This window comes from Strix uralensis, chromosome 2, assembly GCF_047716275.1.
Source record: "Strix uralensis isolate ZFMK-TIS-50842 chromosome 2, bStrUra1, whole genome shotgun sequence".
Taxonomy (NCBI): domain Eukaryota; kingdom Metazoa; phylum Chordata; class Aves; order Strigiformes; family Strigidae; genus Strix; species Strix uralensis.
Window position 1 is genome coordinate 80,390,780 of NC_133973.1, and position 16,503 is coordinate 80,407,282.

Genomic DNA, 16,503 nt, shown 5'->3' on the forward strand with positions numbered 1-16,503 from the left:
TTCGGCCGTAAGTTGAGACCCGGCGTCGTAAAAGGCGACGGTCGCCGTTTGAAGGCGGAGGCCAGGCCTTCGTCTCTTCGCGTGGCCTCTTCAGAGGCGGGGAGTTCCGTTGTTCGGTCCTCCCATGGAGAGAGGAAGGCATTTTGTCACGCAGGCTCTTGCGGCCGCTGCGGCCCTGCCCGTGAAACCCCCGGGAGAACTACGGCTTTCGTCCCGTGCTGCGCATGCGTAGTTGTGAGGTCGCGGCGCCAGGTAGCGGGAGGGGGATGGGAGGGCTGCCGCCGTAAAGCGCGGACGATGTCAGGGCTGCCGGGCCCCGCCGAGCTGCCGGTCTTCGAGAAGCGGCTGCTGGTGACGGGCGGCGCGGGGTTCATGTGAGTGGCGGCCGCGGAGTCCCGAGCGCGGCCTCACCTCTCTGCTGGGCCGGGCGGGGGCCGCCGGCCTCCTTTCTGGGGGCGCGGGTGGGACGCGGCGGCTGGTGGGGCGGGAGGGTCTGGCGGTGCCGCCTCGCTTGCCCGCCTCCCCTGGGGCGGTTCATCGGCGCCGCTGGCTCGGGCTGCGTTCGCTTAGGCGCAGGCAGCCGTTTCTGTAGGACCGGGTTCGCCTTGGAGACTGCCTCTGGCTCTTCCGTGTCGTGGGGCTGAGGTGGTGAGTGTGGGGGAGCGAGCCGGTGGGAGTCGGTGCTCAGCCTCAACCGGAGTGGGGTGGGGTGGGGGGCTGTGCTTTGAGCCAACTGCTGTTTGTCATCTCCATCCCCCAGTGCTGTGGGCTCTGCTCGAGGCAGTGAAAGTTCAGATCCATCTTAAGCCTGAGCCCTCAGAGTCTGAAGCTCTGAGAGGATTAGATGTCTGTGTGCACCCCCCAGCCTGGGGAGCTGGAGATGTGAAAAAGCCCTGCTAAACCTGAGCTCTCAGGGTGAGCTTCTTGTACACGGGACTGAGAAAGAGAAATGCCACCTGGTAGTCTGACTGTCATTTCTTGTTACAGCTAGCAGCAGTATTGGAAAGTTGAGAGTATTGTGAGCTAGAAGAGATGACTGTTTAGTTCTCCCTAATGCCTAAACTTAAAAGTATTTTAGAATGGGAATTGAATGTAGCACATAATAATTTGGTTTGGGTTTTTTTAGGTGGCAGTGAGCAGTGCTGCTTTCTTTTGTTATAGCATGAACTTTTAATCTGATTTTTTAATTTCATAATAGTATGCAGTTATGGGCATTATTAATAGAATAATAGACATATCTTAAAATATATCTGCCAATTCCTCTTTCTCCTGTCTCGAGTACACAGACCCCTCTTCCCCAAAGCCTTTTGATATTGCTAAACCTATTAGTAATTTGTCATCTCTTTGTTACCTTAAAGCTAACTGTATAATTGTAAAATATGTTTTTCTTCTACCCTACAGTGCTTCACATGTAGTTGTCTCTCTTGTGAAAAACTACCCGAACTATCTGATTATAAATCTAGATAAGGTAAGTAGCTTGTTTCTCAGTATGGAAAACTGTTTTGAGTGATTTTAATGCAATCTATAGCATGTTGAAATTTGTATGGATTGTTGTTATTAATTTTTTGTTTGACTATGCATTTGTTCCTATGCAAAAAAAAAAAATATTCAGTTGTTGTTCATGCTTACAGTCCTGTGACCACTACAAATAATTTAAAAAAAAGAGGAAGCTTTTGAAGTTCTAAACTTCTATTTAAGAATTTTTACAGTTAGAATATCTTTCATAGTTGTGTTTTTAAAGCTTCGTCATGTCTGTTTGCAAAATAGCTTTTCTTTTGAAAGAAATTTTCACTTTGTTCTCAAACTTTCTAGTGATTAGGTTGGATCTGAGTTAACTTACTTTCATGCAGCCCACTTAATGATATTGTTTGTGTATTTCTCTTTAGCTTGACTACTGTGCAAGCTTGAAGAATCTTGAAACTGTCTCTGAGAAGGAAAACTACAAGTTTATCCAGGTGATAAAGCCTTCTCTTCTAGGAAACTTGACTTTTTACTGATTTTTATGCCTTTGTATCTAGGTAATGTGGTCTCCAGAGCTCCCCAGACTAGAAGCCACTGCTTTCATTTATGGTAAAATTCAAATTACTTCTACTAATTTATTGTCAGGAATGAGTCAGTGTATGTAATACGCCAATGGATGGGACAATCAGGTGGACATAACAGCATTTACTTCATCTGTTTACCTTATTGCCTGATTTCACTTGCAGAAGTCTGTGACAATATGCAGTATGTTCTGTCTCTTACATGAAGTAGTCTTTTGAAAGTTGATATATTTTATTGTATAACAAAGGTACAGAATTGGCAAAAGCCTGATTATGGAGATGAGTGGTTTTAGGGATGATTGTTTCACTTTTGGTAGGTGATATGGACAAGATGGACTTGGATTCAGCTCCTGTGTGCTTCTCTGATGCTATCTTAGGTTTTGCACTTTCAAACATTGCCACTTGTCATATTCCATGGTTTGCAGCACCCTCTTTCTTGTTCTGTTAGCACTAGACACCAGGCTACGTTCTTTTGCTGCTGTGGATGCTGTGTAGTTCACAGTTGTTTTGAAACAGGGTCTTTTCTTTTTAAAATTTTGCCAATTAAATTACTGTTTCCACAGTTTTGTCTTCAGACAGGAGATGGATTTTGATTTACTGTTCAGATAAATATTCTGACTGCTGGGTTTGTGTGCTGAGGTTCTTCCCCTCTACGAAAGTCAGAACTGATGCTGATGTGTCTGTCTAGCTGGGCTGTCCAAGGTTTCATGACACCGGAGAAATGCATATAGTTTAATTTTCTGAAATAGCAACTTTGGGGCAACTTTGTCAGAGACAGTAGATGTAAGTTAAACATATCTCTTAGATTCAGGCAGGGTTGGGACTTGAACTGGTCCTCCCCTGTTTGGTGACCCCCATGGCTGTTCACATTTTTGTGAACCTGCCTGTTTATTTTGGTGATTATCGCTGAGGTATTAGGATAAAAGTTGCTTGAGGGGAAAGGGGATGTCTACTAAGCAAATGTATGCAGTTTCAGCATGCCCAAACTGGGTTTTTGGTTGTTTTTCCTAATGTTTTTGATGTTGTGCCAGTATGTGATATGAAATGTATGAATGCTGTAGAAAAGCCTCATAACCTGGATATGTATTAACATTTAATTGCATTGAATGGAAATAGCATGGAGTTCTAGAAGGCATCCTGTAAAGAGTCAGATCCCTCTGTGGAGCAGAGGAACAGTAACAAGGAACGATGTATCTATACTGCTTCTGAACTAGAGTAGGAATATGTTCTCACAAAACTTACACCAGTATAATTAATTCCAACTTTTCAGGGTTGTTTGTTTTTTAAGAAGGTTGATCAGAGCTTAATATGCAGCTGGTATGCAGCTGTTAGGGGAAAAATGCACTAAAAAAAAAAATCTCTAATGGACAAGCCCTATGATTAGAACTGTAACACTATTACTGGCCTTAGGAGAGAGCAGGAAGGATAAACGCTCCAGTGGTGCTGTAGAAAAGAAGCCTGTTTGGAAGGCAGAGAAGTAAAAGTTTAGAAAATTTGCATAAGGGGCTGTATGAAAGATACAGTTTAATCACAATTTCTGTTGTTGCTCAGGACAGATGTATCGAGTTTAAATTTAATTTTTTTTTTAAAAAGCCAGTAATTGTAACTGTTTAGTTCAAAAGAATGTAGAAGCCTGAAGTGTTATATTGGGTTTTCAGGGCAAGGTTTTGGTAGTGGGGGGCTTACAGGGGTGGCTTCTGTGAGAAGCTGCTAGAAACTTCGCCCATGTCTGACAGAGCCAGTGCCAGCTGGCTCCAAGATGGACCTGCTGCTGGCCAGGGCTGAGCCCTTCAGTGACAGTGGTAGTGCCTCTGTGATAACACATTTAAGAAGGGGGGAAAAAAACCTGCACAACACCAGCAGCAGTGAGAAGAGAGGAGTGAGAACACATGAGAGAAACAGCCCTGAGGATGCAGTGAAGAACTGAGAACTGACCCTGCAGGTCAGTGAAGAAGGAGGGGGAGGAGGTGCTTCAGGCACCAGAGCAGAGATTCCCCTGCAGCCCATGGTGAAGACCGTGGTGAGGCAGGTTGTGTCCCTGCAGTCTGTGGAGGTTAACGGTGGAGCAGATACCCACCTGCAGCCTGGGGAGGACCCCACACCAGAGCAGACGGTGCACCTGAAGGAGGCTGTGAGCCCATAGGAAGCCTGCGCTGGAGCAGGCTCCTGGCATGACCTGTGGAGAGAGGAGCCCATGCTGGAGGAGGTTTGCTGGCAGGACTTGTGACCCCATGGGTGACCCATGCTGGAGCAGTCTGTTCCTGAGGGACTGCACCTCGTGAAAGGGACACATGCTGGAGCAGTTTGTGAAGAGCTGCAGCCTGTAGGAAGGACTCACATTGGAGAAGTTTGTGGAGGACTGTCTCCTGTGGGAGGGACCCCATGCTGGATCAGGGGAAGAGTGTGAGGAGTCCTCCCCCTAAGGAGGAAGGAGTGGCAGAAACAGCGTGTGATGGACTGAATGCAAGCCCCATCCCCTGCCCCCCTGCAATGCTGAGGGAGAGGAGGTAGAGAAAATCGGGAGTGAAGTTAAGCCTGAGAAGAAGGGAGGGGTGGGGGAAGGTGTTTTTAAGACTTGGTTTTTATGTCTCATTATCCTTCTCTTTGGTTGATAATAAATTAATTTTTCCCCAAGTTGAGGCTGTTTTGCCTGTGACAGTAATTGGTGAGTGATCTCTCCCTGTCTTTATCTTGACCCACAACCTTTTCATTATATTTTTTTCTCTCCCCTGTCCAGCTGAGGAAGGGAAGTGAGAGTGGCTTTGGTGGGCTCCTGGCATCCAGCCAGGGTCAGCCCACCACAGGTGTATTTACTGGAGTGTTTCAGTTCTGTTCAGGCATGAAAAACAGGAAAATCAGTTCATCTTCCTCACATTTCTGACCTATAGTACTTCTTTGAAGCTGTTGTTCAGAATTGTTGCTTGAGAACTTCTTAAAACAAGAGCATTTGAACTATTTTTACTTAATTGCCTTGTTACTGAAAATACAAATGTCTTCCTCCCAAGACACCTGTTCTCAGGTGCTATCTTGCTTGAGCTAACAGATAAATATCAAAAGCTTTTTCTCAGCTTGCGTTTACCTTTAAAAGCTGCTGTTGCTTCTCTGTCAAACTAAAGAATGGCTTGTGTGTTTGTGCCTGACTCTTTTCTAAATATATTAATTTAAAAAAAAATTACCAGAACAAACAACGAAAACCAAAATCCTTGTAAGACCGTCTATTTTGACAAAAGTGGAAATCCAGTTCACCTTTTATAGTGCCACTAGGTGTCACTGTATGTTATCCGGACTCCAGTAACTTTCTTGCTGTTGGAACTTGTGATTTCAACCTCAGCATTCAAGCTACACACGATATTTCTGTTGTGTATATTCTACTGTTAAATAGTAATATAAATACTGAAATAAGTTTTGTTGAGGCTGTTGCTCAAAATGTGTGAAATTTGTATTTGGTCTTATTTTAGACATGGCATTGATAAATTGCCCAAAACTCAGTTGGTGTTGCTACTTGTATCCTGTGCTTCCTTTGCAGTGGTTTGTTATGTGATGCTTGGTACAAATGAAAGCTTACTATTTTCTGTCACAAATAATTTGTTAATGATTTATTTTTACCTGTTTAGGGAGATATTTGTGAACCTGATTTTATAAAACAGCTCTTCAAAACTGAGAAAATAGATATAGTCCTTCATTTTGCAGCTCAAACGCATGTAGGTGAGCATTGTTGCATGTTTTGGTATTATTTTCCATGAGTATTTTTGTTTGAAAAATATACTGATTTTTTTTGTCTTTCCTCTTCATGTAAAGCAAGGATACAGTTTGTCTCTACAAACTACATGATTCAATGTCTGGTGGCCTTTTTAACTTAAAGGGGTTCACAGCCTTAATTTAAGAAGTGCTTCATCTGACTGTTGTCTATTTTCATTGCGCATAAATGGCAATGCCCTTTTTAATTACATTTTTAAATTTCTTATGTAACTTACAGTGTACTGGTGGAGTCATGAAGATAATGGAAAAAGAGTTTGTATATAGTCTTAAGTTTTTACTTGATTTGACTCCAACCTTGCAGGAAAAAAACACAGTGTGGAAGCTGAAGGATTAAGCATAGCTCCCTTTAGAATCCTGCCTGGATTCTAAAAAGAGCGAATGAATTACACTTAAAAGTGCCTATTTCACATTACTGCTCTTCAGTAATACTGTTAATGAGAACTATCCCTACTGTACTCCTTTCATCATGAGAAGAAATCCTCAAAGAATTCTCCAGGAAAGTACTTCTCAAAATTGCCAGATTTGATATGCACAAAGTCATTAGGTCAGTGGGACAATTCTAAGAATTAAAACACGTGCTAGTTAATGAACAGTAATAGTTATATATTACTGCATCTTACAACTGTGTTTTGAATGATATTTTTCTTACTGAGATTGGCCCTTTCTAGTGGAGAGGGGAGGTAGTCATGCTGCCACTTAAATAAAATTAGATAATGCTATTTCAAATGGAGCTGTTCAAAGCCAACAAGCTTTTGCTCCTGATTCCAGCCTCTTGTTGAGAGCAAGTATTTTGTCTTCAGGCAAGTGTAGAAAGGGTCTTCATTTAGTAATGACCTTGCTATCTGACAATCAAAGAACTAGTGATAAAGTCCCAGTCTGTATTGCAGCCTCTAATATTATGTTTCAGTAGGAAGCCCTGTCTTGCCTGTATTTAATTGGAATGGTTTGAATTTTTTAATGTAGATCTCTCATTTTGGCATGCCCTGGAATTCACCTATGTGAATGTTTATGGCACTAATGTGCTGGTTGCTGCTGCACATGAAGCCAATGTGGAGAAGTTTGTCTACGTTAGTACGGATGAGGTATATGGAGGTAGCACTGACAAGGTGAGTTTGAAAGTGTGTGAGGGTTTTTCTAGCTTTACTTGCCTTTAATAGTGAAAACAAAATGAATCTTAACTTCCTTTGGCCTCTGTAAATGTATGACTTTTGAGCTGTTTCTGACAATACTGGAACTTGTAAACAAGCACTGGTGGTTCCTAGAAAGCGAAGTACCTTAGTCAGGAAATGCAATTTAGCTCAGTAGAAAAGACAAATTATGCATGCTTGTCTTTCAAAGGGAGTAAATAACAGCCAAGGAATCTTGTGCCATAATCCATGAAAATACTGATGGATTTCAGGGAAGTCATGTGCACTTTCTTACTGTTGCAATGTTTTTATCAGTTCCTTCAACACAAATCTGTAGACTGGTATGATACCAAGGATACTGTTTTCCTGCATGCAGACCAGTGGTTTGGGTGAGATAAATTCAAGTGAACTTTTTCTGCTTCTGGGCCTTGAAAAGAGCACTTTCATTTAATCTTTTTTTTGTTCTTTTTGTTAATCATAGTAGAAGTTTGTGAAGAGAGTTATATTTCGGGGGAGGAAGGTCAAAAAGTAAGTCAGGTCAATTAATTTCAGAGGCAAAGGTCAGACAAGAACAGTGAGTCTTTTAATATGTATTAAGAGGATTGTTGTGAATTGCACCTCAGGCAGTGTAGAATCCCTCCTTTCTTTGGTTCATTATTGCTGTGTGTGGGTTGGTGGCCACCGCCCTGGCCCCCCTGCCCCCAGCCCCAAGGAAGAAGTACATAGAAATGGCAGGATAGTCATGAAGCTACCTGTTTTGGAGCAGATTAGAATTGTTGAAGCCTTGCTTTGGAGGGCTTTGGGTTGAAATTCTACTTCTTTTGTAGAAATAAAGTTTCTAGAAAAGTGGGAATGGATCCCTTTTATTTAGGACTGAAAGGTCAATTTGCTAGCTGTGGTGCGTTGGCACTCTGAGGTATTATGAGCCTGAAAAAGATTGAACCTCCCTGTGACAAGGGTGATTGTTTTACAAGATAAAAATCTAAGGATCTGTCACTTTGAGGTACTTTGCTGAAAGTATAAAAATATTACTGCTGGTATTCTAGCTGCTTCCTGTGCTTGATAAATAGACTGTCTTTTGTTACTGGTCTTCTGCTGTAAGTGGAAGGGTGACTTAGACTGGTGTGCTTGGATCTTTAGGGATTTTCATTGCAACTGCAGCTTTTGTAACTTTAAGACTTAACTGGGCAAAAGAAACTGAGTAATGCAAGTTTTTCTTTTCATTTTAGGAATTTGATGAATCCTCACCAAAACGTCCAACAAATCCCTATGCTTCCTCTAAAGCAGCTGCAGAATGTTTTGTTCAGTCTTACTGGGAAAGGTACCAAGTGAGTTGATGCAAGCTTCAAAAATCTGAAGCCCATACTTAAGTGTCTGTATTATGTATATAAGAATATAAAAGAAAAATCAGTAGTAGTTTACACAGTGCCAGCTCTTTCCTGATTGCTAATCTTGTAGTTGGATGTCTTGGAGGATGTCCACCACTTATTGATGGAGATACGCTGCAAGACAATTGGGGAGAGGTCAAATGTTTTTCAATGTTTTGAAAATCTGAACTGTAATGTCTAAAAATGTTCTTTGATAAAATGGTCAAAGAGAACATTAGCAATTTAAAAAACAGTGTTAAGCTTGAAGGAAATACGTTTATACAGAAATAGAATATGCAAAGTTCAACTTGTATTGAGACTAGGTTTATAGTGAAAGCAAAAAAAAAAGAAAAAAACCCCTATTACTCATATTTGTTTAAGCAAAATTATTTAAAATTTTGAATACTGCAGTCTTTTGTTCTTGACATGTTCTTCTGCAAAGTTGTTTTTGACATAAAGTTGACTTGAATAAGGTGTTAATGACTGTGAAACATTTTATTGGAATAAGTAGTAGTAAGCCAGTCTTCAGTCAACCAGATACGTGTCTGTAATGTCCTATAGTGGTTCCCTAGCAAGACTGAGAGATGACACACGCTTGTCACTTGTGGTGGTTCAAACAGACTGGGAAGGCTGGAGGCCCTTGCCTGTTTGCCAGAATTATGGATAGCTTAATTCATTAATGTTTGTAAGGGCTTGCAGATTTTTGAATAAGCACTGTGGGTGTGTCAGTTTATTATTTATTGATCAGCAAGAAGCCTACAGATTTTTACTGTCATATATATTCACATGCATGTTAAATGCTCTTAAGTTCCCAGTTGTTATCACACGGAGCAGTAATGTTTATGGACCACACCAGTATCCAGAAAAAGTAAGTTAAACCTATGCTTTAGTCTACCATAATTTAGGGTTGTACTGATATTACTTTTTTCTCATAAGAGCAGACTGACTTTTGAAAAAAACGCTATCTTGCAGGTATATTTGTCCACACTTACCTGTGACTATATATTTTGGTTTCACACTAACATTTCTTACAATCAACACAACACATGTTTTTTGGTTGTCAGTAAAGCATCAGTGAGAGATTTCTAGTTATTTACATGAATTTTACTACAGTGATTTTGTTTTGTAAATTTCTTAGTTTTCAAAGGATATTTAACTGCTCTGTGTCTGGCAGGGTTCCCCTACAAATTACATTAACTCACATGTCATCTGCTGTAATTAGGAATGTTTAATAACTAAGGTAAACATTTCAAAAAGTAAGCTGTGAGAGAGCAGTATGTCTGGTATGGAAGGAGATGTTCCAGCCTGTACAGAAAATGGGTAAGATGAAGCTATAGCAATCAGATATATGGTGAGAAGTAGTGCAGAATGACTTGTTCTTTGCATGTGTCCATACATACCTTACAGGACAACAATTTAAAATGGTTATTAATGAGAGGGAGTCGCCTTTGTAGGCAATACCAAGATCCGCTATGTTAGTGAATGGAAATCACTGACAGAATGTTGGTGATAATCATATGTACTCTTTGGCGTTCAGAGCTTGTGTGGAATGTAGCTATATTTTGCAGTTCTAGTGAGATGTTTAATTTTAACTGCTTTCTGTGTGTTGGGGTTTTTTTGGAAATAAATTTATTTTTCTGTACATTATTGCAGGTGGATAAGCAGTAGTTTTTTAAAATGTGTTTTTCACTGATCTGTGGCTTGGGAAGTGTCTGACTACAGGTTGGATGATGTTGGGAGTATATTCGGGGATGTATCACTGTTTACTTGCTTTCAGCTTATACATATTCTTCCTCATGTATCCACTTTTAGTTACTGCTAAGAACACAATACTAGGCTAGTCGATCTTTAATTTTGCCTAGTATGTCTGCTGCTATGTTTAGAATAGTAAGTTAACAAAATTAAAAGTATTGGAATAGATTTCTGATGGCTTCAGTTTAAAAACTTCAATAGCAGGGCCAACTGTTCTGAAGTTTGTGGGACATTATGAATGGATTTATGCTTGTAGCTGAACATAATATTGTAAAACTTTATGCTACAAGCTAGCGGCTATCACTTGATCTGTATTTACTTATCTTGAAATTCTCTGTTGGTGCTCTTCCAAATTTAACTATTTTAATGACTTGACTTTTTGACTATAGATTTACTGCAACTTGCTGTATGTTTAAACCATGTTCTAAACTGTTTGCAATAGTTACCCCTGGTTAGACTCTAGTGCACTTCTGTATGCAAAAAGTAATGGGAACATTTTCTTTTGTAAAAATGTTATATTTGTAATGGTTGACCAGAAGGATAAGCTTTACAACACAATAGAGGCATCTACTCTTAAAGAAATCCACAATCCTTGCAGTTTCTAGGCTTGATGCATTCTTTGATTAGACTTAAGAAGACTTAAAAGTATTTAAAGGGTCTTATTAAAATACTTGATACTTACTGGCGAAGCCCCGGGTTCTTTACAGAATAACAGCTTCTGAAATAGTGGAGTAATGTTTTTTGTTCAATTCCTTAGGTTATTCCAAAGTTTATATCTTTGTTGCAACAGAACAGAAAATGGTATGTAATTTACTTTTCTGTGATATTTGTGCTATAAAACTATAATTACAGTTATAAATACATGGTATAGTTTGTAAAACAATAAGCAATTCATAACTTTGTTGTGAAATTAGTTTAAGGAAATCCTATTACTAAAAGGATTGTTTGCATGTCAGCTACTTAAGGTACCTTCAGGTAATGGCTAACAGCAAAACTGCTTAAAACACAATCTAATAAATTGAATGTTTCTATTTAAGGATTAACAAAAATGTCTTGCTTTTTCCTGGTTTTAAGCTGTATTCATGGCTCTGGACTTCAAAAAAGGAATTTCCTTTATGCAACTGATGTGGTAGAAGCATTCCTTACTGTCCTGAAGGAGGGGAAGCCAGGTGAAATTTATAACATTGGAACTAACTTTGAGATGTCCATTGCCCAGCTTGCTAAGGAGTTAATCCATTTAGTGAGTAAACAGTTATGATGCTTTCCTTTACCAGTCATTGCACATATGAACAATTCTACTGTAAGCCTCTTGTAACTCTGAGAGAGCTTAGGCTTGCAGTGGGTCTTTGAGATAATTGTAGCAGAATGATGTGCTACCCTTCTGTGGCAGTTGCACTATGTAAATTTGCTGTACAGGCTGTCGTGCATTGCACTGCTCCATCAGTTATCCTGACTGTGATATAGCTGGCATAAAGATTAAATTCCATTTGGTAGGGTTTTTTCATGCTGGCTGCTTCTGTTTTGGTCTGAGAATGTGGCACTACTAAAATCTAACAATTTTGATTATGAATGGTTAGGCAGTGCTAAGATGAAAGAGAACTATTGGAATTGGTTTAGATAGTTTTGATAATTTCAGTAGTCTGAAAAATCAGTTTAGACAAAAGACCATTTCTGTTTTGTTTTTCTTAATAAACTTAAATCTTGTTAAAAACATCAATTTTTAAACGTATGTTAAGACAGCGCAAGATGTGTGGGGGTGATTTTTGTTTCTCTTCTTGACAGATAAAAAAGACCAGTTCAGAATCTGAAATGGAGCACTGGATGGATTATGTCAAAGACAGGTAAGAAAATAGTGAAGCACATCCAGGATAGCTTTATCCTGAAGGTTTCTGGGACTCTTGCCAAATGTTTTTTTGTAAAAGTGTTTCTGGTCTGCAGGAGGGAAGATTTTGAGGGAGTATGAACTGTTCTCCTTTCTTAACTTTTTATTTTTGCTAGTGGATTTGACATGTGATCTGTACAGAACACTGTATAGAAAAACAGGGTTTCCATTTATTACTTGGTTCTTAAGGTCAGAGTGTATGTCTTGAAGGGGAATGTGTAATGCTAATCACAGAATCACAGAATCATTCAGGTTGGAAAAGACCCTTGGGATCATCGAGTCCAACCATCAGCCCTACTCCACAAAGTTCTCCCCTACACCATATCCCCCAATATCTCATCTAAACGACCCTTAAACACATCCAGGGATGGTGACTCCACCACCCCTCTGGGCAGCCTATTCCACTGTCTGACCACTCTTTCTGTGAAAAGTTTTTTCCTAATGTCCAGTCTAAACCTCCCCTGTTGCAGTTTAAAACCATTCCCTCTTGTTCTGTCACTAATTACCTGTGAGAAGAGACCAGCACCAACCTCTCTACAATGTCCTTTCAGGTAGTTGTAGAGAGTGATGAGGTCTCCCCTCAGCCTTCTCCTCCTCAAACTAAACATTCCCAGCTCCTTCAATCGCTCTTGTTCTCCAGGCCCTTCACCAGCTTCGTTGCCCTCCTCTGCACTCACTCCAGCACCTCGATATCTCTCTTGTATTGAGGTGCCCAAAACTGGACACAATACTCCAGGTGTGGCCTCACCAGTGCAGAGTACAGGGGGACTATCACCTCCCTAATTCTGCTGGTCACACTGTTTCTAATACAAGCCAGGATGCCGTTGGCTTTCTTGGCCACCTGGGCACGCTGCTGCTCATGTTCAACTGCTTGTCAGTTAGAACCCCCAGATCCAACTCTTCCAGACAGCTCTCCAGCCACACCTCCCCAAGCCTGTAGCGATGCATGGGGTTGTTGTGGCCCAAGTGCAGGACCTGGCACTTGGCCTTGTTGAAGCTCATCCCGTTAACATTGGCCCACCAATCCAACCTATCCAAGTCTCTCTGTAGTGCCTCCCTATCTTCATGCAGATCGACACTCCCAATTAACTTGGTGTCATCTGCAAACTTACTGATGATACACTCTATATCCTTATCAAGATCATCAATAAAGATGTTGAACAGAAATGGTCCCAACACTGAGCCCTGAGGAGCACCACTGTCTGTCTTCAGACTTTCTTCAGACTTCTCACTGCCTAAGTCTGTTCTGGGAAAAGGACAGGTTTTATGCAGTAGCGAAGTCTTTTCCTAAGGGTAGTTTAGTTTATTCAGTACTTGTATTCAACATCACTTAAGTGAAATGAATCCCATCATCTCTCATTTAGCTTTAGTATTTTGATGTTAATGTGACTAGTTCAGACTTAGATGTGCTTTGTAGGTAAGAGCCACTCTCCACAAGCAGAAATACATGCCTACGGAATGTCGTTAATTTTAGATTCCTATCTCTAAGCTGAAACTGCCATCTCAAAAGTAGATGTAAAACTGAGGTGTCAAAGTAAGGGCGCGGCAAAAATGGATAGCTTTTATAAACATGCCTTTGCTGTGTGTTTCTGTCCTTAATTTCAGGCTTGGTTTGGCTCTGTTCTTTTATCTCCATTTCTTTTCTGCAGCAACAGTGAGTCTCTGTTTACTTTAGATACCACTCTCTCCAGAGTGATTAGAAATGATGTATCTACTGATAGCAGCTAAGTGTTATTATGGCCTTTAGAATTCTCACTTTTGGTTCACATTTGGATTGTTATCATGGCAACTGAAGTGTCTTTAAATGTACTAATTCTTGTTTTTAAAAGGAAGTGTTCTTCAGAATCCTATCTGTATCGCAGGACTTTGAACAAATTGCCTTTGGCTCAGATGATGCGAGTGTTCAGTAGGCCTCTGTGTAATTCAGATTGAGATGTTTCTTAACGTGTATTGGGCCCTGTCCGCTAATGTTTAAACATAAATGGGGTTGGGAAAACTAACCACATAGGAATACATGTTTCAAAAAATGTTGAGATCTTATAAAACACTCTTAAGATACCTGAGTAATGATTATTTAATTCTGTAGTGAGTGACTTAAAGGACATGGGGGTTACTTGCCATGGAAAAATTAGTTCTGCTTTTGCTTGAGACTATCATGTTTTAATAATGGTGATAAGTAGCTGGTCTCTGTCTGCACAAGTAGCTTAACTATTCAGTATGCTAGTGCCGGTAATGGAGGAATGCTGGACTAGGCTACCTAACTGCCAGATTGTGGAAGTGAAAATTTGTGCCATGCTTAAATGTAGAGAATCTTTTTGTGTTGAATCTTGCAGCCTGAGATTCTACATATTCTGTATTACTAACTTTGTGTAGCTAATGAGGCACTGTAATGACAGACTTTGGAAGTCTGTGTATTTCAAATCTGAAGTATGTGAAAATCTGTGGGCTTTTGGGGTGAAAAATGCCAATGCTGATATTAGAAAACACTGGCTTGCATAGTGACTGTCTAAAGAGTTGCAAACACACTGATTTGCACAATTGCATTGGCAGGGATTGGAGTTTTGCATTCATTTTTGTGCCAATAAAATACTAATTCATATTTATTCTAGTCAATTCCAAATACTTGACTGTATTGTAGCTGCACTCAACTGCTCTGTATTTTTTTGAAGGCAATATAATCTGTTCATGTTGATGCAGAATTTTCAAAGTTGAAGCATACCTAATGTTGGTTTGAAGACAATGTGAGGTACTGCATATCTAATTAATGAAAAAGTCTAATCAGGTTGTTTTCCATGTGCATTTTATACTTCATCAGACCTACCAATGACCTAAGATACCCGATGAATTCAGAAAAAATGCACAATTTAGGATGGAGACCTAAAGTGCCTTGGAAGGAAGGAATAAAGAAAACAAGTAGGACTGGCTTTTACACTAATGGATTTAGAAGTGATGGGAGGAGGGAAAGGGAGGGAAATGGGTATATAGGTTAGTTAATGAGAAGCTAAAGAGAATGAATTTAACACTTTAATTTGACATAAAACTGGCTGCTTTTTCAGTAGTGAATTTACCTGATTTAAAAAAAAAGGTTAATCACAATGCAGTAGCATCAGGTACTAGAATTAATTACTTGTTAATGCTAGAATAAGTCTTGCATAAAGAATTTATAAAATCTTAACTAGATTTTTTTAATATTATAGGTTAAAATTTTGCTTAATGAACTATTAGCATGTTGTTAGTCTTATATCTATGGAATATTTGAATTTCCCTGTTACCTCTGATCAGCTTGACTCATGAACATTCTCTTCATACTAGTTGAATGGTACAAAGAAAACTTTCACAACTGGAAAAACTCAGAGAAAGCTTTGGAGCCCTTTCCTGTGACAGAGCCATTTGCACAGCTCAGTGGTCCGTAGGGTGGCGGAGAACCTGAAGGAGTTTATTCTACCTCATTACAGTCTTTTCTCTGAAGCCTGCAATCAAGTGGCCACATTGAACTCTTAATGTGTTCAAGGTATGAACCATGGTGAAAACAGAACTGCAGTACGGCACAACTTTGGAAGGCTTTAGCACTTTATCAGTTGAACCCATTTATTTCAGCTTTTGGTGCAATACTATATTCTCACTACGTATTGATTTTAAAGAACTGTACAGGGTGAAGAATATTTATAATGCTGTAAATTGGTGTAACTGAAGTTAAATCTGCCTTATTAATTAAGAATAATTGTGATTACAGCTTTCGGGACTTCAATGAAATTTGTTTTAGTTCTGGAATTGTTCATCTGTATTTGTTTTTACAGTGTAATATATTATTTCTGTCACTTTAAAGAATTGCATTTTATTTTTAATCAAGGCAAAAAATGATATATTTTCTGGAGAGTATAAAGCAGTTGATAAAAGCCGGATACGGCACCCATATGGTTCAGTCCTTTTCTCTGTTGATGCAGTATTACCTTCTGTAGATGACTGATTAAACTGTTATCTACTCCATAACTTAAATGACCTTTTAAGAGGGGTGAGGGGGAAAGGTATCAAGAAGCATTTTCTTGAACTTGGCTGTTTTAGATATCATCTTTTTACTGTCTTACTGTCTTTTACATGTTAATTTCCTTAACTGTAATTGTAACAAACTTGAAATACTGTAACACAGTTAACATTCCAGTCATGTTATTTCCTGTGATATGAAGGCTGTTTAGGGAGAAGAATTTGAAACACTTCTTTTTCATGTGAATTGTCGGTTGGCAGACCTTATTCAAAGCAATGTTTCAGAATGTTTTTTTGGTGACAAACATTTTTAAAGATGAAACTATATTTGAGTTTTAATGTGAAGTTTGGGAGGAAACTTCAGTTCTAGAAATATGTCAGTGCATACTCTTCAAAGTTGATTTAGTAATAAAAGTTATGGTGTGTCCTGATCCACTGTCGGGGGAGGTTTCGATATGATCCCAAGAGTGAGATTAAGACACAAACGAGGTCAAATGCCATATACCCAAAACAGGTTTTTATTATTAAAGAAGTGAAGAGGGGTAGCGATAGGACAGAATGGAAGGAAAAGACAGAAATAAAGCAAGGATGTG

General features: G+C 39.7%; 1 protein-coding gene across 2 annotated transcripts; it reads left to right on the forward strand.

Annotated features, from left to right (window-relative positions):
* The first annotated feature begins 16 nt into the window (after positions 1-16).
* On the forward strand, positions 17-16,341 carry TGDS (TDP-glucose 4,6-dehydratase). Of its 2 annotated transcripts, XM_074859426.1 has the most exons (12): positions 17-374; positions 1,402-1,468; positions 1,887-1,955; positions 5,657-5,747; positions 6,765-6,907; positions 8,158-8,256; positions 9,104-9,163; positions 10,805-10,848; positions 11,122-11,287; positions 11,830-11,888; positions 14,745-14,842; positions 15,242-16,341. In XM_074859426.1, the coding sequence occupies exons 1-12, from the start codon at positions 298-300 to the stop codon at positions 15,340-15,342; spliced, it is 1,074 nt and encodes a 357-aa protein (XP_074715527.1). In that variant the 5' UTR covers positions 17-297; the 3' UTR covers positions 15,343-16,341. The 2 variants fall into 2 exon arrangements, with proteins under 2 accessions (XP_074715527.1, XP_074715526.1); XM_074859425.1 differs by lacking the exons at positions 17-374; positions 1,402-1,468; positions 1,887-1,955 and adding an exon at positions 1,962-2,070.
* Positions 16,342-16,503: the final 162 nt, after the last annotated feature.

Coding starts and splice junctions, on each gene's coding strand:
- TGDS (XM_074859426.1), top strand. CDS start 298: ATGTCAGGGCTGCCGGGCCCCGCCGAGCTGCCGGTCTTCGAGAAGCGG. Junction 6,908..8,157: donor ATGGAGGTAGCACTGACAAG/GTGAGTTTGAAA, acceptor TTTTCATTTTAG/GAATTTGATGAATCCTCACC. Junction 10,849..11,121: donor TTGCAACAGAACAGAAAATG/GTATGTAATTTA, acceptor CCTGGTTTTAAG/CTGTATTCATGGCTCTGGAC.